This window comes from Pongo pygmaeus, chromosome 11 (genome assembly GCF_028885625.2).
Source record: "Pongo pygmaeus isolate AG05252 chromosome 11, NHGRI_mPonPyg2-v2.0_pri, whole genome shotgun sequence".
In the NCBI taxonomy this organism is placed as follows: domain Eukaryota; kingdom Metazoa; phylum Chordata; class Mammalia; order Primates; family Hominidae; genus Pongo; species Pongo pygmaeus.
The window spans coordinates 90,475,741-90,501,777 of NC_072384.2; the positions used below are offsets into that span (position 1 = coordinate 90,475,741).

General features: G+C 38.3%; 2 protein-coding genes across 6 annotated transcripts in view; one reads left to right on the top strand and one right to left on the bottom strand.

The window, feature by feature from the left end:
• MFSD6 (major facilitator superfamily domain containing 6) overlaps positions 1–9,613 on the top strand; it is a 91,000-nt gene extending 81,387 nt beyond the window's left edge. For 2 of the 3 annotated variants that reach the window (XM_054476785.2, XM_054476786.2), the window contains exons 6-7: positions 4,940–5,220; positions 7,543–9,613. In XM_054476785.2, coding sequence (XP_054332760.1) covers positions 4,940–5,220; positions 7,543–7,746 — 485 coding nt within the window. In that variant the 3' untranslated portion in view covers positions 7,747–9,613. Of the gene's footprint in view, positions 1–4,939; positions 5,221–7,359; positions 7,385–7,542 lie in introns of all 3 variants that reach the window. The other variant, XM_054476787.2, reaches the window with a different exon arrangement.
• NEMP2 (nuclear envelope integral membrane protein 2) overlaps positions 1–26,037 on the bottom strand; it is an 80,171-nt gene that overhangs the window by 37,893 nt on the left and 16,241 nt on the right. Inside the window, exons 5-9 of one of the 3 annotated variants that reach the window (XM_054476792.2) lie at positions 25,047–25,140; positions 23,801–23,915; positions 21,980–22,205; positions 17,892–18,068; positions 14,429–16,848 (exon numbers count right to left, since the gene is read on the bottom strand). In XM_054476792.2, coding sequence (XP_054332767.1) covers positions 16,725–16,848; positions 17,892–18,068; positions 21,980–22,205; positions 23,801–23,915; positions 25,047–25,140 — 736 coding nt within the window. In that variant the 3' untranslated portion in view covers positions 14,429–16,724. Of the gene's footprint in view, positions 1–14,428; positions 17,571–17,891; positions 18,069–21,979; positions 22,206–23,800; positions 23,916–25,046; positions 25,141–26,037 lie in introns of those variants that run through there. The other 2 variants (XM_054476794.2, XM_054476795.2) reach the window with 2 other exon arrangements.

A 26,037-nucleotide genomic window follows, 5' to 3' on the forward strand; every position in this document is an offset into this window, starting at 1 on the left:
CCTAGGCACATTGTCATCAGGCTATCTAAAGTCAAGAGGAAGGAAAGAATCTTAAGAGCTGTGAGGCAAAAGCACCAGATAACCTATAAAGGAAAACCTCTCAGATTAACAGCAGATTTCTCAGCAGAAACCCTACAAGCTAGAAGGGATTGAGGCCCTATGTTCAGCCTCTTTAAACAAAACAATTACCAGCCAAGAATTTTGTATCCAGTGAAACTAAGCTTCATAAATAAAGGAAAGATACAGTCTTTTTCAGACAAACAAATGCTGAGAGAATTTGCCACTACCAAGCCAGCACTCCAAGAACTACCAAGCCAGAACTACAAGAATTTGCCACCCACCACCAAGCACCAAGCCAGCACTACAAGAGCTAAAAGGAGCTCTAAATCTTGAAACAAATCCTGGAAACACATCCAAACAGAACCTCTTTAAAGCATAAATCCCACAGGACCTATAAAACAAAATACAATTAAAAAAAAAAAGGTATACAGGCAACAAATAACACAATGATTGGAATAGTAACGTTTTCAATACTAACATGTCACATTTCAATACTAACGTTGAATGTAAATGGCCTAAATGCTCCACTTAAAAGATACAGAATTGCAGAATGGATAAGAATTCACCAACCATCTGCTGCCTTCAAGAGACTCGCCTAACACATAGGGACTCACATAAATTTGAGGTAAAGGGGTGGAAAAAGACATTCCATGCAAATGGACACCAAAAGCAAGCAGGAGTAGCTATTCTTACATCAGATAAAGCAAACATTAAAGCAACAGCAGTTAAAAAAGACAAAGGGTGACATTATATAATGAAAAAGGCCTTGCCCAACAGGAAAATTTCACAGTCTTCAATATATATACACCTAACACTGGAGCTCCCAAATTTATAAAACAATTACTACCAGACCTAAGTAATGAGATATACAGCAACACAATAATAGTGGGAGACGTCAGTACTCCACTGACAGCACTAGATAGGTCATCAAGACAAAGTCAACAAAGAAACAATGGATTTAAACTATACCCTGGAAAAAATGAACTTAACAGATATTTACAGAACATTCTACCCAACAACTGCAGAATATACATTCTATTCATCAGTGCATGGAACTTTCTCCAAGTTAGACTATATGATAGGCCACAAAACAAGTCTCAATAAATTTAAGAAAATTGAAATTATATCAAGTACTATCTCAGACCACAGTGGAATAAAACTGGAAATCAGCTCCAAAAGGAACCTTCAAAACCATGCAAATAAATGGAAATTAAATAACCTCCTGAATTATCATTGGGTCAACAGCAAAATCAAGATGGAAATTTAAAATTGAACCGAACAATAATAGTGACACAACCTATCAAAACCTCTGGGATACAGCAAAGGCAATGCTAAGGGGAAAGGTCTATAGCCTAAATGCCTACATCAAAAAGTATGAAAGAACACAAATAGACAATCTAAGGTCATACCTCAAGGAACTAGAGAAGCAAGAACAAACCAAACCCAGCAGAAGAAAGGAAATAACCAAGATGAGAGAAGAACTAAATGAAATTGAAAGAAAAAAAAAATACAAAAAATAAATGAAACAAAAAGCTGGTTGTTTGAAAAGATAAATAAAATTAATATATCATTAACAAGATTAACCAAGAAAAGAAAAGAGAAAATCCAAATAAGCTTAATTAGAAACAAAACAGGAAATATTACAGCTGACACCACAGAAATACAAAAGATCATTCAAGGCTACTATTAACACCTTTACATGCATAAACTGGAAAACGTAGAGGAGATAAATTCCTTGAAAGACACAACCCTCCTAGCTTAAATCAGGAAGAATTAGAAACCCTGAACAGACAACTAAGTAGTGAGACTGAAACAGTAATAAAAAAAATTGCCAACAAAAAAAAGTCCAGGACCAGATGGAGTCACAGCTGAATTCTATCAGGCATTCAAAGAAGAATTGGTACCAATCCTATTGACACTATTCCACAAGATAGAGAAAGAGGGAATCCTCCCTAAAACATTCTATGAAGCCAGTATCACCCTAATAACAAAACTAGGAAAGGACATAACAAAAAAGAAAACTACAGACCAATATCCCTGATGAACATCAATGCAAAAATCCTTAACAAAATACTAGCTGATCGAATCCAACAGCATGTCAAAAAGATAATCCACCATGATCAAGTGGGTTTCATACCAGGGATGCAGGAATGGTTTAACATATGCAAGCCAATAAATGTCTTTCACCACAGAAACAGAATTAAAAACAAAATCACACGATCATCTCAGTAGACGCAGAAAAAGCATTTGATTAAATCCAGCATCCCTATATGATTAAAACCCTTAGCAAAATCAGCATACAAGAGACATAACACAGTGAAATAAAAGCCATTTGTGATAAACCCACAGCCAACATAATACTGAACAGGGAGAAGTTGGAAGCATTCCCTCTGAAAATTGGAACAAGACAAGGATGCCCACTGTCTCCACTTCTATTCAACATAGTACTGGAAGTCCTAGCCAGAGCAGTCAGACAAGAGAAGGAAATAAAGGGCATCCAAATAGGTAAAGAGGAAGTCAAACTGTCGTTGTTTGCTGATGATAAGATTGTATACCTAGAAAACCCTAAAGACTCCTCCTAAAAGCTCTTAGAACTGATAAATGAATTCAGCAAAGTTTCAGGATACAAAATTAATGTACACAAATCAGTAGCTCTGCTATACACCAACAGTGACCAAGATGAGAATCAAATCAAGAACCCAACCCCTTTTATAATAGCTGCAAAAAATAAAGTACTTAGGAATATACCTAACCAAGGAGGTGAAAGACCTCTACAAGGAAAACTACAAAACACTGCTGAAAGAAATCATACATGACATACACAAATGGAAATACATCCCATGCTCATGGATGGGTAGAATCAATATTGTGAAAATGACCATACTGCTAAAAGCAATCTACAAATTCAATGCGATTCCCATCAAATACCACCATCATTCTTCACAGAACTAGAAAAAGAATCCTAAATTTCATATGGAGCCAAAAAAGAGCCTGCACAGCCAAAGTGAGACTAAGCAAAAAGAACAAATCTGGAGGCATCACACTACCTGATTTCAAACTATACTATAAGGCCATAGTCACCAAAACAGCATGGTACTGGTATAAAAATTGGCCCATGGACCAATGAAACAGAATAGAGAACCCATAAATAAAGCCAAATACAGCCAATTGATATTTGACAAAGCAAACAAAAACATAAAGGGGGAAAGGATACTCTATTCAACAAATGGTGCTGGGATAATTGGCAAGCCACATGTAGGAGAATGAAACTGGATCCTCATTTCTCACCTTATAAAAAAATCAACTCAAGATGGATCAAGGACTTAAATCTAAGACCTGAAACTTAAAATTCTAGACGATAACATCAGAAAAACCCTTCTAGACATTGGCTTAGGCAGAGATTTCATGACCAAGAACCCAAAAGCAAATGCAACAAAAACAAAGATAAATAGATGGGACTTAATTAAACTAAAGAGCTTTTTCACAGCAAAAGGAAAAGTCAGCAGAGTAAACAGACAACCCACAGAGTGGGAGAAAATCTTCAGTCTATATATCCGACAAAGGACTAATATCCAGAATCTACGAGGAACTCAAACAAATTAGCAAGAAAAAAAAACACCAAAAAGTGGACTAAGGACATGCATAAACAATTCTCAAGCAAAGATACACAAATGGCCAACAAACATGAAACAATGGTCAACATCACTAGTGATCAGGGAAATGCAAATCAAAACCACAATGTGATATCACCTTACTCCCACAAGAATGGCCATTATCAACTAATCAAAAAATAATCAATGTTGGTGTGGATGTGGTGAAAAAGAAACACTTCTACACTGCTGGTAGGAATGTAAACTGTACAAACACTATGGAAAACAGTGTGGAGATTCCTTAAGAACTAAAAGTAGAACTACCATTTGATCTAGCAATCCCACTACTGGGTATCTACCCAGAGGAAAAGAAGTCATTATATGAAAAAGATACTTGGCACATGCATGTTTATAGCATCACAGTTGCAAAAATGCAGAACCAGCCCAAATGCCCATCAATCAATGAGTGGATAAAGAAACTGTAGTGTATGTATGTATGTATATGTGTGTGTATATATATGTGTGTGTGTGTACACACACACACACATATACATACATACACAATGGAATACTACTCAGCCATAAAAAGGAATGAATTAATGGCATTCACAGCAACCTGGATGGAATTGGAGACCATATTCTAAGTGAAGCAACTCAGGAATGGAAAACCAAACATCGTATATTCTCACTCATAAGTGGGAGCTAGGCTATGAGGATGCAAAGGCATAAGAATGATATGATGGACTTTGGGGATTCAGGGGAAAGGGTGGGAAGGGGGTGAGGGATACAAGACTACAAATTGGGTTCATTGTATACTGCTTGGGTGATGGTTGCACCAAAATCTCACAAATCACCATTAGAGAACTTATATAACCAAATACCACCTGTTCCCCAAAAACCTGTGGGAATAAAACATTTTTTAAAAAGTAACTATCACGTGGCTTTTCCTGTTTTGACGTCTTCTTAATCATAATCCTGTAAATGGGCCTAAGGCAACACTCATTATAACCTATGCCCCACTGATGTTCTAAGTTAAATGAAAAATATATTTCTTAAGTATATATGCTAATGTCTATTAAGCCCTATAAAGAGACCCAAAGATAAACATCACGTTCATTGATTCAGTACTTACACCAAGTAATGACGTCATTGGTAACCAGCAATTTATTAATATTACCAAGCACTCTGGAATGGGTATATGGGATTCTTGGTTTATTTATTTATTTTTACCTTTGTTCAAATATGTAGAAAATGCTGAAAAAATAGTTTAAACATTCTTTTCTCTCCAGACAAGACAATGTTGGCAGAAAGAATTCCTGTTCCCTCCAGTCCCGTTCCTATAGCAACCATCGACTTGGTACAGCAACAGACAGAAGATGTCATGCCACGCATTGAGCCCAGACTTCCACCCAAGAAAACTAAGCACCAGGAAGAACAGGAAGATGTGAACAAACCAGCCTGGGGAGTCAGCTCTTCTCCCTGGGTGACCTTTGTCTATGCACTCTACCAAATTAAAGAGATGATACAACTCACAAGAGACAACCGTGCTTCTGAGATACAGCCTTTACAGGTACAGTTCCTTTGCTGGGCTAGCAATATTACCTGTCACTCAAGATACCTTAACTGGGCTCAGTTGTTTTAATTACTCACTTTTCATTCAACAAGATTTACTGAAAGTCTGGTGGGGGAAATAGACATGCAAACAATTTCAGTACTCTGTGAGCACTGAGTTAAAGACGGTGTATACAAGGTCCCATAGAGAGAATATTCTGCCTTATGAAGTTCAGGAAAACTTCAGAGGATATGATTCTTTCACTTCTTGAAAGAAATAAAATAAATAAATCCATTCTTTCATTGTATATTTGTTTTAAATTTCAGTATTGATGGTTGCCAGTTGAAAGAATATAGGGTTCATGCCTTCAGCAACCATATTCATTAATCTCTGTAATTCCAAAATTCTAGTGGGGGCATTATATTATAGGACCACAATAAATATTTGTTGAATTAATTAATCTGAGCCACTGTATGGGTCTGATAGGACACCAAACTCAGTGGAATTATGGTTATGCAGGTGGCCTCACCTGAAAAATAAGTCTAAAAGTGTGATTTTTCTTGTCCCCAGAGGAGTGATCTTTCCTGAGTAAAGTTAAATCATGTTGATAAAAGTGTGGATAATTGTACAGGTGTATCCCGACTTTGGAAAATGAGTGTAACTTCTATAAACCATTTAGCCAAAGAAATAGACTCAGTTCCCCCATTTCATAATAATCACTCCCTTTTATTTGATAAGTCACGTCACCTTTGTCTGGAGTAGCTTCAGAGGACACATAAAAACAAAGGGGAAAGATTTAAAAATAAGGGTCATTTGAGTAATTCCCCTTTCAGAAAATTTGTTGAACTGTTAATTAATCTTACTTTGTAAGCTAACATAAAATCTTTGTGAAATTTTAACCAAATCTGGTTCTTTACTGATAACCATATGCATGCCAGTCCATGCATGATCCTATTTATTAATTTATCAAGATAATAAACTCACATCATTACTCTGCTCAGTCAAGAACCAGACATTGTGGTGGGAAATGCGTGTACAGGATTTTAATACCTTAAAGCAAGAAGACGAAACATGAGAAAGGATGATTTTAATTGCTGCTTGAGTAGCAATATTTTCATTACTTTGTGTATTCATCCTCATTTTCACAGAAGCCACATAAAATTTTTAATGTGGCTTTTTTTTTCTGGTATGTTAGGATTAATAAATTTTTTTCTGGGCTGGGCATGGTGGCTTACGCCTGTAATCCCAGCACTTTGGGAGGCCGAGGTGGGTGGATCATGAGGTCAGGAGTTCAAGGCCAGCCCGGCCAAGATGGTGAAACCCCGTCTCTACTAAAAATATAAAAATTAGCTGGGCATGGTGGTGGGTGCCTGTAATCCCAGCTACTATGGAAGGCTGAGGCAGAGAATTGCTTGAACCCGGCAGGTGGAGGTTGCAGTGAGCCAAGGTCACGCCACTGCACTCCAGCCTAGGCGACACAGCCAATAATAAATAAATAAATAAATACAATTTTTCTGGTATGTTAGGATTAATAAAAACTGGCAGGTATGCTGTAGTTATTCTTAGAAGTCATTATACTAAGTTTCTTTTTCTTTCATTGTAGAATCACAGAAATGAACATTTTTATTTGGGTGTTCAGGCAAAAAGTGATGGGTACTAATTTGGGGGATAATCCATTAAAATTTTTTTCTTATTTCTACAACCAATATGGCATTTATGGAAATTGCTGCTGGTGATGTTCTACTCATGGTTATTTACAGTTGGTTACACAAGTGCTTGTTTACATTCACTTTTTTATGTGGATGTTCTGTCTTATCTAACTTTTGGTGCACATTTTGAAATACCAAATATATATCAGGACTCTTAATTACAGGACATTCTTTCCCAGCTCTGCCTCCAAGGATAAGAACCCCTTACTTATTTCCTGTTAGACAAAGTGTCTTCTGGCTCTTGGATTCTGTGGTCTTAGCAAGCGGCCTGAGTTTCAGTTATTCCATAGTGCTTGCCCAGCAACTTGCCACATGGCTGGGGGGCTCAGTAGATATTTGCTGATGTAAACTGTTTACCAAGTACTAACAGACATTTTGGTAGTAATGTTACTTTTTCCACAAGACACGTCTGCTTATAGTGTTTGTGTTTTTCATGCGGCTCTGGCAGTTGCACATAGGAAAGGAGATGAAAGGTAAGACATTCTATCCTTATTCCTCTATTACTTGGTCCCTGAAATGGGCATTTCCAGATGATCTCCCCATGTTTCCTATCTTACTTGAAAGCATATATAAAAAGTTGGATTTATTTGCTATCACTGATCATGGGGCATCTCCTGTTTTTTACTTCCAGGGGACCAATGAGAATAGGGAAAATTCTCCTGCTGGTAGAGCCCAGCCTGTCCCATGTGAGACTCACTCTGACCCATCTAGAAACCAGCCATCCCCTGACGCAGCAGCATCTCAGACGCAGACCAGCCCCGCTCACCCCAGTGTGGACCCGCACACAGAGGAGAGTGAAGAGCAGCAGGCTCAGCTGGCCGCGGGAGGACACTGAGGGCATCCTGCTCATCTCACACCCTGCATGGAATCAGGCTCCTCAGCCAGGACACAGGGTGAGGCCCCCCAGCCAGGATACGCCTCCCCTGGAGGAGCACAGCACTGCATATGCTTCTAAATATCTAAACTCATTAACATGGAAACACACACACAGGAGCTACAGTACATATTGGCAGGAAAAGGTAAACTTTCGTAATCTCATTGGAATTACAACAGGGAAATGGAGTTCAATGAGGACTTTCAGTTCTTCGCTTGGTTAGGTTAAGGATGATAGAATTTCTCTGCCAGTGCAGTAAGAGTTGAAACCGGCAGTTATACTAAGTAAGTGGAGGGAATGAAAGTGTTTCGAGGTGAATGTGGATATAATTTCCCTCTTCTGATTATTTATTCTTATTTGGTTCCTAATACAAACTGGGAAGAGATAGAATTAATCTATACTTTCTTTTTTCTTGAAGAGAACCATTTAAAAAATTACAAGATTTATTTAAAAAGTAACCAGATAAAAGTTAGCAGCACATGTGCTTTTGTTAAAAATAAAGTTAAAAGTTAAAGTTAAAAAATGAAGTTAAAAGTTTTATCAGAAACTTTACATATCTTTAGCAAATATATTTTTATATGTGTATGGTATATAATGGAAATAATTGTTTGAGCAACAGAAGCTATTATTAACTACTGCAAGCTAAGCTGAGCTTAAAAATGCCTTTTGTTTTAAATGGGCTTTGACAAAAAAAACAGAAACAAGGGATTATTTCAAATCAACCAACCAACTCAGTATCCTGTGGCTTGATAGACAAGAGTTTACTAAATATATTGATACTGTAAATAGCCTCTCTCACTATTTACTATCGTATAGTGATTCAGGCTCTAATTAGCTGAGGGAATGAAACACACAAAAATCACTGAATTCCTAAGAGTTCCTTTAAATAAGCAGTACTATTTACAAATCACAGTATAAGATTTAAGTGCCTGGGGGAGGGATACAATTTTTAGAAATTACATATTGGGTCAGTTTTGTTTTGTTTTTGGTGAGGAAAAGGTGGTAAATAGGAAACCATGAATGGGAAGGATGGCAATAAGTAGCAACTATACTTTCCAATGACTAAAGAAAGAAAATCTCAGTATATTCGTTCTCATGAAGACACAGTCAGACACTGGACAATGTAATGTATGCAACTGCAAACATTACAACTGCAGCCAGAACAGTGGCTGGGTGGATCACACGTAAAGCTTGCCACTAAAAATCAAAGCAGAGGTTAACAGGAAACCTGGGGGGGAGTATGGAAAAGGGAACACTGTTTTAGCTGAATAAAGGTGAATTATATAATTTATAATAGCTGTGGATGAGCACAGGAGAGAGAGGAAAGAAAAGAACAGTTAGAAATGAGCAACTCACCTTACCCTCTGACCCTGATTAGACAGGATCAATTGTAAAGTGAGGGCTTCTCCATGACACCATAGTTCTGCCCAATACTGCATTTGGGATAAGAAATTCTACACTTGGATGTCTAGCTTCACCACAAAACACAGCTTAAAAATAAAATAACTGAAAGAAATAGAATTCAGTAAATAGTTATTTTTTGCACTTGAACTGAAACGTACTGTACTGTAAATTATGACTCATTTTAAGTGACCTTTAAAATCAGATGTATTTATTATGCTTGTGTAATTATAGAAATAAAGAAATGGGTGACAGGCTTAACCTCACCTATGAATGTACAGTATGTGGATTTGTGAAACTGACTGTAGGAAGTCAAAAACTTATACTGTATCTTGTGTTTACAGTTCTGATTTATTCCTTTGAAAAGCCTGCTGTTTTGGAAATGCACAGTTGACATGTTGAAATAAAAATAAATACCATTTTTAAATGTTTCTTAAATGATAAAGATGTGACCAAACAAAAGTCCTATACTCTGTAATGAATGAGACCAAATTCAACATGCCTTTGTTATGGAACATTTACTGTGACAGCAGAATCAATAATGCAGTCATTTCCAGCCTTGTGAGCTGACACCTTCATGGGTTTGTGGACTTTGTGACTTTTTCTTCCTGTCCCCAAAGTGCCATATGCTACCTTAAAAAATATTAAAGTGAATTCAAATTAAATTTTGATTTGAGATTTTGTAACCCCTCTTGAGATCCCTCAACACACGCAGGGGTGTCACAGAGCCCAGGCTGGTAATCACTGCCTTAATGACTTACTTCCTACTCTTTCTCCTATGGTTGTAGAAACAGTAAATTATCGAGTGCTGAGCTTGTGTGGATCCAAAGCGGTTAATTGCTAATTATTAAACTATTCCTCAAGTCTTAGGAATAGATTATAATACATACATTGTCCAGCAGGCAGTAAACCTCATGAAAAGTGTTAAGGAATTCACAGGAAGAGCAACCCTGCTTTACTGGCTTATTAATCCTGCCATGGGTCATATGAAGTGGATAGTTGGCTAATAGCTTCCCTCTAATTGGCAGTTCCTTCCAGTACTGCTGAGGTACTGAGACCATTACTTAGGCAATATTCCTCTCGGCCAATTTGGAGTTCAGCAGGGAATCTAGAAAAAGGGAACCACATTCGTGGATATTGGGTGCTTGTAGTGTGCTGATGAGATTATCATTTTGCCCTTAACAAAAACTGGAGGTGTTCCTGTCACTATCCCCATTTTAAACAGAATTCTGAAGCTAACAGTTTAAGTTATGAGATCAAGGTCATAAAGCCAGGATTCAAACTCAAATCTTCCTAATGTCAAAGCCCTGGTCCGCTTAGCACCTTCCCCCACCCCAGGAGGCAGGGAGGCCATTCCCTGCATCTGTTGTGGCAGAGGAAGCCATAAAGCAGCCCAGCCTGAACCATTACCATACATACCTGATATGTGTATGTGTGTGGTTGTATTTCCATTTAGGATTTCTAGATATTCCTAGATTCCTAGAAATCCTTCAAATTCCTGATGCTTTGTGAAATGTAGGTACACCAGACCCTTTACACTCTGCAGGTGAGTTGGCTGGACTGATAACTCTGCACAGGAAACCCAGAGGTTGGTAGGGACTCTGGCCAGGGCCATGGGAATCAGGAGGGGAAAGCAGACACACCCACAGCTCTGTATCCAAGGCAATGGCATCGTAGGATAGCACTGTCCGGTAGGACTTACTGGGAAGATGGGAAGTTCTTTATTTACACTGTCCAGTATGGTAACCATAAGCCATATGTGGTTATTAAACAACTGACATGTGGCTAATTTTCTGGGGAATTAGGTTTCTAATTTTAAATAGCCACACGTGGCTCAAGGCTACCATATTGGACAGCACGGGTATACAGGAAGAGATCCCTTCGGGAGATCTCTGGGCCTGTTTCCTCAGCTTCAGTGTGAGAGGTTAGAGCTTAAGGTTATGTTAATTCTTTGAAAATGAGGGTATGCTTTGACAGTGACTGTAGGGAAGAAAGAGGTGATTTTCCATTTGGAAGTTCTTCAGCCCTTTGGAGCATGGAGACAAGACAAAGCTACTTCTGAAGCCCCAAACCACTCCTGGGCTTGTTTAGCAAAGCCTTGAGAATATCTGGCTTAAGAATTCCAAACCATGGGGCAGTTGGGAGAGAGGCTGGTGCCTAGGTGGGGACAGAAAAGGGGTGAAAGGGGGAGTGGTTTGTCAGATCTCAGAAAGTAATTTACATTATGCCAGGACAAACTGTGGCTTCTTATAAGGGAGTAACTGGAAACTTGCTGATGTCTAACATGGGGGGAAAGTGAGCCAGTCCAGCTAAGTGCCAGTCCAGCTGTGTACCTAACTCTCAACCAGCTGCCATCTGCTTCAAGCAGCTAATATAAGACCACTTGTCCCCCACTGTGGCTCCAGGAAAGTCCCAGTTTTTAGATGGCAACCCAAGGACCTTACAATATTGGGGTTAGGAGTATGCGCCCTGGAGTCACACTGTTTGCATTTGAGTCCCAGCTCTGCCAGTGAGAACTTACACACACATATATAACATCTCTGGGCCTCAGGACCCACCTCTGTAAAACGGAAGTGATTGATGTTTAAAATGAGTTATCTGACACACAGTGTGTGCTCCATAAATACTGCCATTGTTGTGTAGCAAAGAGCCCGGGGCAGGAGGAGCGCTGTCTCATTTCCCCAACCAGGGTCTAGTTCTATTATTTTATTGCCATTTAAATCTATAATCATATTCCATTCTCTCAATCTACAGTGCCATACTATACATATTTACCTATATCTAGTAAGCTGTACAATAAGGCATTCAATTCCAACATGCATTGTAAACATTAAGTGGTTGGGGATATGAGTTAGTTAAGAGATAAAATTAAGCGAAACGTAAGTTGAAGAGGATGGAAAAAAATGATGACGATGAGAATTCCATAAAGTGCAAAAGTCTGCTGAGAGAGGTTATAAATTCCATAATTTTCATTTTTCTTTTTCTTCTTAGAGGTGTCAACAAAAGTAAACAATTTTATAATCATTTAACAAATTATATACCATACTCTCTCCAATAGTCAGTGTAGGATGCTATTCTTTTAAATTGTAAACTTACATTTGAAAAAGGTCAGGATTTCTTTTGTTTCCTGAAAAGATCACTGGCATCTTAGAAAAATAACATGTAGACCAGTGCTACTCAAAGTGTGCTCAACGACTGGTGCTGTCAAACTACTGCTGGTATGTGACAACATAGAAATTAGACATTTCAAAATATGTATGGCAAGTTGACATTGTCATGACATGATCATCGTGCTTATATTCTGTATGTCTTTTCTTTTAAAGATTATTTCATTTTTCTAATAATTTGGTGTATCTTAACAAAAGTATTACTTGTGATGAACTAGAGGGAAATTGGTCCATCACCTCAGACAGTCTGAGAAGCACTGACAAGAGCCACAGACTACAGTGTCCATCGCTGCGGGGCACAAATGACTGGTATGTGTATAACATCAGCAGATGTAGTCAGTTCTTGAATGCATTATCCATGGTGTCATTTCCTTAACTTTCTTAAAAAGATGGTAATAAAGGAAGTAGAATATGAGCCCTGGAAGCAGACATATGGGGGCTTGAATTCTGATTCTACCACTTTAGCTATATGTGTCCTTCAGCAACTTTCTCCTACCTTCTCTGGGTCTTTCCTCATCTGTAAAATGAAAATACCAAAACATCACAGAGTGGTCATGAGGTGCAAATTAAGAGGTATCGAAGGTGCCTCATATAGTGCCTGATGGATCTCTAGTCAATGTTGGTATTCTTTCCCTTTCTCTTTTCAATCAGTCTTTTTTGGAAAAATGACCAAATCTAAAAAAACAGATGCCTCAAATTATTTAAATAATAAAGAGAAGCTACCCACTAACTGCATCTTCCAAGATTTATATTAGATAAGTATAGTATTCATTTCAAATCTCTGGTGACCTATTAAGGTTTCACATTGAGGGATCGTAACAAAAAAAAATAGTTACCTTTAAAAGATAATCCAACTCCTAGGCCAGAGAAAGACTAAAGATTTTAACATATCTGAGTAAAAATATGCCCATCAGAGGGGGTGGGATGTTGGTCAATAATGAAGATTAGAAAAACAGCAGTCACAGAGAGGAAAAAGTTGGCAGGACCTGCATAAAGGAAGGGGTGGTCTTTGTCAACAGACCTGGTATCTCATCCCATTAACAAGGCTAGCTAGCCCCATTGGGGTGGGGGGTGGCATCTGCATCAAACTCTTTGGCCTCATGACATTAACCATGTGAATTATATAACAAGCTCCCTTTGTTTTGTTTCAGTTCACCAAGTGGCCACCTTATTATAATTTGACCCCTTGTAAATCTGTCTTCTGAGAGAGAATCTGCTGGTCATATCAATTCAAGTGTTTTTATCCTTATGCTAGTTATATTTTTGGTTGTGAATCACTACCTGTACCAACTATATGAATTGACTAACAAGAGACAGGTCTTATGGTGCAATAACAAAAAGCAGGGTTCTGAGTCAATAAGGCTAACAGTCACACCCAAATAGTTCACTCTTCAATGTCATGCCACCCAGCAGGCTCTCTCAGAAGGCAGCTTGCTCCTGTTGTCACCTAAAAGTACCTCTCTGTCTTCCCGCAGGTGTCTTCAAACTTCCACATCCATTATGTTGTCTATCTTGCTGTCAGTTGGACAAGAAAAGCTAATTTATAAAACTGTACATCTCTCAGTCTGGGAAACAATCACACATAGAATAATGTAAAAGAGCATTTCTTTAGTTAACATCATTTCAGGATCTTAATTCCTCCACATATTTAGATATTTTTATGTAATCCATCATCTATTCCAAACCCTCTTAAAATCTAAATATCTGAAATTTCCAGATTTTTTTAAAAAGTCATAAATTGAAATATTGTCCTTCATGTCAGATGGACATTCCCCTGTAATTCAGCCCTAGGTATTACTAGCAAACCATACAAGTAATTCACAAAGCATTTTTTGTGATATGTAAAATGTGTTTTAAAACCTTGTAAAAATAACACTTGAATGATACGATTGTTTAAGCATAGCCACCTACACTATATCTCACCCACACATCTGGTGTCAAACAGTCCAACTTGCTAACAACAGTAAGCTTTTGTAGGCACCAAGCATAAGCAATAACATAACAAAGGGATCTGTTAGGCTCCATAATTATACACCTATGGTGTGTGAAGCACAAAGCCAACTTCCAACCACCTGTGAAGCGCAGAGCCATTTTATTGAGTGGTGGTTTAAACTGTTCAAAGGCCTTTAAAAAGGGAGGAGGAGAGGAGAGAGGAGGTGAGGGAGAAAGAGAAGGGAAGGGAGGAAAGAAAGGAGGGAAACATTTCTTACAAGAGTTATCTGTACATTGCTTGATGGGGATTAGAACTGTGATCAGTACTATAATACACCCCCAAATCAAATGAAAACAACATAAATACACTAAAAATATCACAAGTAATGCTTCTAATTGTTTAGCTTCTCACAGTAGTCACAAAGCAGAAACTGATAAACCTATGATTTCCTCTAAAAATAAACATGGAAAACAATATCCTCAAGGACTGCTGTTGTTCTTCTCTCTTTGGCTGTTTTTATTGTGATGGTTACACCTCGCTAGCTGCCCATGAAGAGCTGCTTCCTTCCCTCGGCAGTACCTCTTCCCCCTGGCCCAGTGGCTGTCCTGGCTGGGATATACCTGGCAGCCCCAGCAGATTGTTCATGTGTTATTTACTCATACGCATATGTTGTAGCACACAAACTGCCTCTTAGGAGACAAACTTGGTGAGCACAGGCACTGATAAATCTGATACATTTATATCACCAATAAATACAATTTAAAAAAACAGATTAAACCATAAGAAAAATGTTCAAACTTCTATTTACTCGTAAAATAGTTACCATAAATCTGAATGGGAAATATATCCTTTGGTTTTTAAAAATCGAAGTCTATATAAAGGCAGATTAACTTTAGTGGATATTACAAAAAAAAAAGTTCCCAGTATGAAAAGATGTCTGGCAAAAACAGACCTGTAAATACTTCAAAGAGGAACTATCATTTGAAAATCAATCTAGAAAGTTCCAGATGGATAGTCATGCTCTTTTTTCATGATTTAGAAAAACTACTAAATTTGGCTCAGGAAAGCAGCAGTGCCAAAATTCTGTCTATCCTTCCCCCATAACCCTTGTCCTGATAAAAAGATTATTTTTATGATCCCATCACAGGAAAAAAAAGCCTGATTTTGATTCTCAATCAACTTAGCAACATCTTAACCCTGAGATTGTCTTGCCATGTTCAAATCTTTCCTCAGATCTATGTTTTGGCCTTCTTTCCTCAGGGTCAAAGCTCATAGCCCCTCATTTCACTCTGGAGTTTAATATCATGAATCAAGGAAAAAAATCGTTTTGTAAGAAATTGTTACAAACACCTATAGCTAAACAATTTTTTAAATGGATCAGTCAATTCAAAATGTCACAAGAGCTTAAGTGCCTTCAATTTCAAAGTACAAAAAAAAGTAATCATAGTATCTAATCCTTACATATGTATATAAAAATCTTATGTATAAAAAGCTTTTTAAAATGTCTTAAGAAACATTTCCCTTTATCACAGTTAAATAGCAAGTTGGCCATTATTGAAAAATAAAACGTAAAGCCACCAACATTGTGAGGCCCATGGCTGTAGGGAGATGGCTCCTAAGCTTGCACCTGAAGATCTTGTCTACCTGAGTCAAAGGATACATCAGGGCTGGATTTCTACCAGTGCTGCATCTCAATGTGGTCTTGCACAAGTTATTTAACCTCTCCAGAGCTCAGTTCCACCACCATTAGCATTTTCCAAACATGTGTTCCAAGGAATATTAATCTCATGAAAAAGAGTTCTGCGGTCAAATTAAGCGAGAAACTGCAGCACACAATTTCTCCCCTTTGGGAGATTCACAGTGCACATGAGCATTATGAATGCCTCCGAGAGGTACTGAAATACATTAGTTTAACTTTATATCAATCTTAGTTGACCTCAGAATACCTTTATTGACCAACACTTGGTAGTAGCCTGTGAGCTGTACTTTGGAAAACACTGGTCCAGCATGTCTCAGGTCTCCTTAAGGACTTATACTGATGAAATATAGGAAGAGTATTGCAGCGTCTTCTGACACAGGTTCAGGGGATTAAGAGCAGATTTAGTGCCCCAGTGTCGACAAAGCACCTGTTCATGCTTACTAGCCCCTTGAAGAACAATGACATTCCCCTGTTCCTAATGAAAGTCTTCATTCAAGGAAAGTGGTAGTGGCTGTCACAGAATTTTGGTATCCACCTACAGTACAATAAGTAGCAGAACTCACCAAGAATGCTAAGTTATCTTCAAAATGGGTTGGTTTTCCTTTCCAGAATGACTTGTTTTTCTCCACAGCAAATGTTTTTGCCACTGTTCACTAGAACAGTTCTGCCTAACTCTAATAGAATCCCTGCCCTTTGCCCACTTCCTTGTCCAGAATGAAGTCAACTTGAAGGTCGCATGTCAGGCAGTACTCGGGTTAAAGAGCTGCTCTTCCAAGAAGGCACCCCCAAGGCCATACTGCTCTTCATGCAGACTGATTTCTTCAGGTGACAAGTGGCTTCCTCCAAGAACAAAGTCTGCAAATCTAATAAGTTTTTTGTTTTAAATAAAGTTAATGTTATCTCAGGAAGGTTTATTTGAAAGATAACAAGTTCCCTTGCTATTTATCCTCTTTAATTAAATTTGACTTTGCATCAATACAGGGTGGCATTTACACAGTGGGTGTAAAAATGTGAATGGCTTATATGATCCCTCTAAAGACAGCTATTCATGGAAAGGGCAGAGAATTAGGGCAGATGTATAAGCACTAAGTAAGCCGAATGTACTCCTGTTTTCTAATTCCTTCTTGTCTCTATTTTTTATTAGTTTGAATTTATTATTATTCATTATTTTGTGTCAAATACTTTCCCCCTTCCATCTTTAATTTGAGGGCACTGTTATTTGGATAAAGTTATGAGGAAGAGAAAGCAATAAGGAAAAATGTTGGGACAGACGTCTTTTTTAGTGAACTTTAAAAATGATTTTCCAGCTGGGTGCGGTGGCTCATGCCTGTAATCCCAGCACTTTGGGAGGCCAAGGCAGGTGGATCACAAAGTCAGGAGTTAGAGACCAGCCTGACCAACATGGTGAAACCCCATCTCTACTGAAAATACAAAAATTAGCTGGGCATGGTGGCGCCCACACCTTGTAATCCCAGCTACTCAGATGGCTGAGGCAGGAGAATCGCTTGAACCTGGGAGGCGGAGGTTGCAGTGAGCTGAGATTGCACCATTGCATTCCAGCCTGGGCGACAGAGCAGGACTCCGTCTAAAACAAAACAAAACAAAAAAGATTTTCCCCACCAATAGGATGAGAAGAAGGTCACACATCCTATTCCGCCTTCCCTTCACATAGGGAAGTTATCTTTATAGCCTTCCCTATAAAACATCAGATAAATATTTATTCTGACATCAGCAGTTCTACTGTGCAAAGTCAGTACTGAGAAAAGGGACCTCTGACAACTTCCACATCATCTGTTATCCAGGGAAATAGTCTATTTCTACCCTGAAGTGCCTGTACCAAACCATCATATTATTTTTAAAATCATTCTGAACTAAACTATGGTCCGAGCAGCAGAGTGGGACTTACTTGCTAGGAGTGTGGAGTCTGGAGACGACCAGCCATGAGGGGAAGTCGGGTTTTCTGCAGGCCCGGCGCAGCTCCTCCAGAGCGCTGTTCGTTTCAGCATCAGCTTGCTCCCTGTACTCGTCTTCTGTAAGATACTTCACCACCAGCTCTTTTGATGTAAACCACTGCTTCATTTTCCTAAAACATGGCATGTGGTTGCAGGATTACTGCCTAATTCAATCCTTAAGATTTACAAAAATAGGCCGGGCTCGGTGGCTCACGCCTGTAATCCAAGCACTTTGGGAGGCCTAGGCAGGCAGATCACGAGGTCAGGAGACTGAGACGATCCTGGCTAACACGGTGAAACCCTGTCTCTACTAAAAATATAAAAAATTAGCCAAGCATGGTGGTGGGCACCTGTAGTCCCAGGTACTTGGGAGGCTGAGGCAGGAGAATGGCGTGAACCCAGGAGGCAGAGGTTGCAGTAAGCCGAGATTGCGCCACTGCACTCCAGCCTGGGCGACAGAGGGAGACTCCGTCTCAAAAAAAAAAAAAAGATTTACAAAAATACATTTCTTAGATGGTAAAAGTAATAATACTTCTTAACTTCCTCTATATCATATCTATACTTTTTTATTGCTGTTATCATGACTGAGGTATAGAGAACATGTAGTTTGGGCCTAATAGTGTATTTCCCCATTTCCTGGACTATCATAAATAATGTCCTAAGGCATTTGAGAATCAATTTCTGATACAGATGTTAATTGTATTTTTCTTTCTCGGTGATTTCTAATCACAGAGGCAATTAAAAGCTTTTTATTTTTTATGCTTGGCCTGTTGATTTTCTTGGGCACTAATAGAAGCAAGCTTTTGAGATGTCCTTTTATGCAGACCCTCTAGAACATTGACCATTTACTCTCCACACCAAGAACCTGGGAGGATTTGTGGGGTATCACTTCCACCTAGTGGTGGTGATTCTGACTAATCCTAGAGAGAAAGAGCAAATATTGTACAAAATTTATAGTAATTTTTCCTTTATTACATGATGAGTGGATCATGATTAGAACTTTCTTTTTCCAGCCAAGAAAATCCTAAATCTCATAAAATGTAGGAATCTAAAAATTTAGGAATCTAAGAATCTCATAAAAATAGTAACAATAATAAGGTTTTTAAAACATTTGTTTTATTTTATTTTTTTAATTTAATTTTTTTTTTTTTTTTTTTGAGCCAGAGTCTCGCTCTGTTGCCCAGGCTGGAGTGCCGTGGCACAATCTCAGCTCACTGCAACCTCTGCCTCTGGGATTCAAGCAATTCTCCTGCCTCACCCTCCTGAGTAGCTGGGATTACAGATGCACACCACCATGCCCGGCTAATTTTTGTATTTTTTAGTAGAGATGGGGTTTCACCATGTTGGTCAGGCTGGTCTCAAACTCTTGACCTCATGATCCATCCACCTCAGCCTCCCAAACTGCTGGGATTACAGGCATGAACCACTGCGCCCGGCATAAAACATTTGTTTTATTTATAATGAGTTTTTAAAAATATTTTGCAGTGGTTTTAAATTTAACCAGAGATTTCCAAATATAAATGAGCATCAGAATTATTATGATATTATATTTATATAATATATATTTAAATATATATATATTTTTTTCTTGAGGGTTGGGACTGAATAAATCTATTATCTTTTAAAGATCTTACAGTTGATGAGCTAGATCAAGGAAACAGTGATATAATTTCCTTCTGCTTTTCTGAATACCTGTGCATGGTTTCCCTGAAGGAAAAACCCTGGATGCTGAGTCAGAAGACCTGGACACAGTCCTGGCTTTAAGGTTTATTCACTATATGAACTTGGGGAATTCCTTAACAGTTCAGAGCCTCACTTTGCTCTATGAAAAAAATAAAAATGAAAGCAATAATATCTCCCTCATCTACTTCATAGGTCACTGTACAGGTTAAATGAGATATTTTGTGTAGGGTTCTTAGCACTGTAAGTGCCCTATAGTAGGTGTTCAATAAGGATAATCAAAAGAGTAGTTACCATATACTATTAAAATATAAGTAAACAGCTCTTTGCAACTAGAAAGTACGATACAAAATCAAGGTATTATTTCTCTGGTGTGTTATTTAACCTATAAGTTCCTGTTTCATTCCCTAGTTCTTTATATAATTATTCACTAGCAAAATTTTAAGTTGAGGAAGTTAGAGTACATTTTGATTATTATAGAATACAGCTAGTGCACAAAAGAACCATTGTGCAGAACACACTTTGCTCTTGACAGGGAGCTGGATGGTTAAAGGGAAGGAAGAAGGAACTCTATCCTGAGTTCCTCAGGCCACAAGCCTGGCAAAGGGCCAGGGACCTGGAAGATGTTGGGGGACCAGCCTCACTGACAAAAGACCTCTGGTGTTCCGAGTCACTGTTTGCCTCGGGCAGATGGGGCAAAGAGAGACCCAGTCAGCATCAACCCTCCAACCCTGCCCTGCTGCCTTTCAGCCCCGCCAGCATCTTCTGTGTGGGCTCCCTGTCCTGTCAATGGTGCAATTTTAACCCTGTGATATTGCCCCACACACACACAGTCACCAGTTCCATAAACTACCAGTCACCATAGTATCCTTCCTCACAGCCAATTTTACCTCTTGAACATTGATTCACTCCCTCTTCTAGCCTTGGTCTCATGGTCCTACCCTAGGCCCTCATCATCTCTCACCTGGACCACTGTGATGTCTGATAACTGTTCTCCTGCCACAGGGGCCTCCCCTTTATATCCATCTGCTGTGCCAGAAGACAGATGAGCCACATCCCACCGGCCAATGAGTATTTATGGTCTCTGGTGTGATTTTTTGTTTGTTCAATGTATTTTTATTTTTAATTATTTTTATTTTTAAATGCCAACACTTAAAAATCCTGAGATTTCACATTCTAATCCTAATTTCCATTTCCAATTTTTCTAGAAAACCAGCAGATCTGGCAATACAGGACTCATATTCCCACACAAGAGCAATCAGCTCAAGCTGAGTGGTAACAGCCCCATTTTCAATGAGGTTGCTTTGCAGAGTTTCCCACAGTCCTCCTGGTTACTGCTGCCTTACCCCTGCTCAGCATCACTCACCATAGTATCTGCCTGGGTCCTAAGCAACTGGTTTGATAACTGCTGTAGAGGCACCAGTCAGAGTGGACCAACTAAAATGTCTCGTGGTTAAACCCCACTGTGTACAGGACTGGACTAGGTTGCTTAGCATGGCTGCCATGCATCTGGCCCATGCCCACCATGCTTGCTGCACTGACAGCACTGCCTACCTCCTGATGGTACCAAACTGGGCTTTCTCTCCATCAGGAAAGCCCTCTGCATTTATTCATCTGGTTATTTTTATTCATTCTTTAAGATTCAGCGTAGTAATATCTCCTCCAGGAAAGCTCTCTTGGCTTTCTCTGTATACCCTTGGTTCCTGGGCAAGTCTCCATTTTAATACTTACAAGAGATAGAAATGTATGCCTATGCCTAGCAAGTATACCTCAAGGGCAAGAACCATTTCCATCTGTGCACCTGATGTGAAAACAGCTGCTCAGACTCAATGACTGAGGAGAAACATAACAAAGCTGTCACAATAGAGGTTACTTCATTTTTCTTTTTATACTTCAAAGGCCGTAAGCCTTAACTTAAAATCTAAGAGAAAAGAAAGTCCTAAATACAAATAATACCTTTCAATCATTTATGATTCATTTCTGTTTCCTAATTCGTATCTCATAAGCACAGCTGATACCACTAAAGCAGTCTTTGACTCTAATTAAAGAAAGTGTTGAATAAAAGAAGATATTTTAGTTAACCCAGAGTCCAAGTACTTCTGCCACTGACTCTAGTGAATTCTGAGTGAGCTCTAATTACCTGGTAATTGGTAGTACAGCTCTGAACGATTAATGAAGACTAGCCATGAAGATGGGATCAGATGCTTGGAGCTCTCTTCCCCTACACCCCCAATCTTGCTCAGAATGAAATCTCCAGATCAAATGTAATTATGAGATTAACATGATGTGTGCAAAAACTCTCCCAAATAATAAAACTAGAGCTCAAAATGTCAAATTTGCTGGGGGAAAAAATGATACATACCACCTCATATAACTGAGTGCTCTCAGTGGGTAGTGCAGACTCCAGGAGGACATGAGGAGGATTATGGCTGCATAGGCAAACTGAGGCACGGCCACACCAGCATAGACCAGAACCAGGGAGAGGAGTCGTAGCATCCACATCAGAAGACTTCTGCTCCTGTCGTCTGCAAGGGGCCCATGCTTGTAACAAACAACAAAGCTGAAAAATCCAACTATCAAGACATAGCCTGGAAAAGTGGAAGAGGTAAAATAATATAAATTTGAATTTGAGACATTATGTGAAAAACCTGGCAGAGCCTTGACTTAAAGGTAAAAACTATTAGAGAACCTTAATTTTTGTGTTTTTTACCCCATTAAGTAAGGTTGAAAAATGCACGTAGGGTGTTATCCCTTCCATATGAGATACTAGGCTGACTTTCGCAATAATTTGGGATGTACACTCATTATTATGATGATACATAAGTATGTCTGTGTTTTAGTCCAGCACCCTCGCTGCACTAAAATGTTATCATGGTTACTTTGGTCAGGAAGAAGTCATAGTTGTATGTCACCATCGGCTACAAACCCTATTTTTTATTTTTACCTTCTTGTCATAAAAGGAAAAGGTAATTTTACAGTGGAAGGAGTCACCCTCTGAATCTAATGTTCAGTCTCATCATTACAATGGTGAGACTATAACCTATTCTGTGTCTCTGGGTATGATCCAAGATGAAGTGCCCATCACCTCTTAGGTATTCTATCTTGAGTGTTTAATTTATATCTAACCAAGCCTTGAGGTCTAATTTCCAGTTTACAGAAAATACGCAGAAGAGAAGAATATGTTAAATTCTACCATAAAGGGGTAATCAGATAAATCTAGAAGGTGGACATTCTATAGGACAAGCTTGGTTTCTTTAGCATATCACTATGATGAAAAAAGAACTGCTACGGATTAAAAGCAATTTACAGGACAAAACAGATACTAAATGTGGTTCTGGACCATATTCTAGTTTATATAAGCCATCAAGAATTGGAAATTTTATCATGGCCTGGGTAATAGATGATTTTATGTAATTATTTTTCAGATAATAATTAACTGATTATATAGGAAAAGGCTCTTGTTTTTTAGAGATGAATAGTGCAGTATTCAGGGGAGCATACCATGATATCTGTAATTTAAAAGTAGCACAAAAAGAAGAACGAGCTAAAAATATATAATTTTCAAGTAAAACAAAAAACTTAATTGCTTTTGTTTTGAGGGAAGTGAACTTATGTGAGAAATTTGGTGCTAAAGGTTAGGAGAAAATTGATTCTCTCATTGTCCATTATTTTCTAGTTAAAATAAACAATAAAAATATTTATTTTGTAACATAAAACAAGGAAAATAAATGGTTTCTTAGCCTCTGTATTTCTGAAAAGTCAAGTTTTCATTAGTAATTTATAGTTAGGATTTCTCACCTTTCCTAATGAATACTTAAGGGAAAGAAAGAAGCAGCCACTTTTCAGAGAAGCTTTTACATTACCAGTTAGATGTGGTTAGAGCTTAACCACAATTGAGAAGCATGTGCATTCAAAAGGGACAAACACTTTTTTTTCCTCTTTTGATCATTACTACAGAAAACTAAGAAACATGTCATAGGGAAATCATCTAAAATGAAATCTAAATGAACTGAAATCAACAACAATGGGAATAAGATAAACAAAATATTATTTTTAGTAGCACCTTTCCTTAGTTCAAAATGAAAATTTAGATGTTGGAGAGAAACATCTATCAAAAGAAGGCCTCTAGTTGTACATCTCAGTTTTACCAATCACAGAGTGTATTGTTTTTCTGTTTACCTACCTAATACATATATCCTGTTTTCATACCACAGCCACTTCAGATCTTCCATCAACTGGCATACAATATAAACTGAGGCAAACCAACAACCAACCATTAGAGCCCAAAAGGTGCTATACTGTGTGTGGAAGAAAATAAATGACATATTTTTTGGTTCATTCACTCTCATAAAAATAAAAGCAAACAAATAAAGCTTTTGTATTAGAAACTCCTACATCAAACTGATTTGAAGTCAATTTAAGAAACTCCCTAGGGTCTTAGGTGTGGTCCACAAATCAGCAACACGGACATCACACGGAGCTTGCTGGGATGGCAGAGTCCTAGGCCCCACTGCAGACTGCTAAATCAGAACCTGCATTTCAACAAGATTCCCATGTGGCTTGCATGTACACTGAAGTTGGAGTTATAAGCACTGTTATAAAGAATAAATTTATCTTAAAATAATGCTGCTGTTGCCAACTTTAATCAATGTAACTGCAACACCACCATCATGAATTATTTATTTATCCTCAACTAAGTTCAGTGTGTTATTTTATTGAAGGTGTGGCTGGGCACGGTGGCTCACGCCTGTATTTGCAGCACTTTGGGAGGCCAAGGCAGGCAGATGGCTGGAGCTCAGGAGTTCAAGACCAGCCTGGGCAACATGGTGAAATCCTGTCTCTACAAAAAATACAAAAATTCGCTGAGCATGGTGGTGTGTGCCTGTAGTCCCAGCTACTGGGCAGGCTGAGGCGGGAGGATCACTTGAACCCAGGAGGCAGAGGTTGCAGTGAGCCAAGATCATGCCACTAAATTCCAGCCTGGGCAACAGAGCAAGACTGTGTCTGAAAAAAAAAAAAAAGAAGGTGGGTTAGGGAACTAATAATAATAAAGAAATTCCCAGATGTAGCAGTGCTGTTATTCAAGGCCCCAATGGTTCAGCATCATGAGATTCCCAGCTCTATAAAGATAATAGAAATTTTCACTCAATATAGAAATAGCTTCCTATCACTCAAGAAAAACACATTACCGAGAAAGCAAAGGGGTCTCAAAAAAAGTATCACAAAAACTTAATACTCAGCTAAGCCTACATATAGTAATAAATAAAATCAGGAACTCCAGAAAAAGATACATTTTAGAGCCAGTTTACATAATGAAGAAACACAGTTTAAATTAGAACCTATCATAATGTGAATTAATTTTGATTTATTTTTCATGTCTGTAAGATCATGATTTCCATTTTTTACTCATTTTCACATAGTATGCCTACCTTCGGAATGAATCTTTTCACCAACAGCAAGACAAAGACTAATGTCATTAGAACACCTAGCACAGTTCCCGAGGAGTAATAGAAAGTAGGGCTTCTGTCAAGATAAGCAGATAAAAGCCATTTAAATGCCAAACAGCACTTTGAGTATGCAAAACATGTTTAACCTGGCAACATCAGTCATAAATAATACTAAGAACAAAAAACTCAGATGGCAGCTCTCATTACATCCTATACTCTTAACAACCAAAATGAGTACTTGAAATTTATGGTAAGTTTCTTGCCACTAACTCAAAACAGAATGTCTGAGTTATTTTTCATATTCAGGATCTAATCAGACAATAATTACTGAACACCTATCATGTAGCAGGCACTTGTCCAGGTTTTAGAAAGGAGAAAATTAAGGCACCAAAAAGTTAAAAAATCTTCCCTAAGTCAGCATCTGCTCACTGGAGGATTAGGGATTACAGCCCAGCTCCTCAAAGTCCAGGCTTTATTCTTCATGCTATGTATGCATCATCTGGTTTATAAAGTTCATGGATGACATTAAACACACTTGGTAATACTATAAGGAAAAGCTTCAAAATGAACAATGTTAAGAATAGCTGACGAGTGTTGGGTACTAACCTAGAATCCACAAGCTAAGAAGTAAAATATTGAAAAAAAGATTTCTTTCTCATGAGAGAATTCCAAGAAGCAAAACATCAGAATAATATGTTTCTCAGATGAGAACATGTCAGTAATAAAAAAGAAAATGATAATGTTTCTCTGAGAGTCAGATATTTGCTATATTCAGCCTTCTGTATCACGGTCATAAATCTAGTAGGTGGCTCTAATGTAATAGAGCAAGGTGTGTGGACCAGAAAACCAGGGAACAAATCTCCAGCCCTGATAAGAACTAGTAGTGTGATGAAGGATGTTGCTTTTCTCATCTATAAAATGAGAACAATAATACAGAGCTTGCGTAGTTATCAAGAGCTAATAAAATATGTTA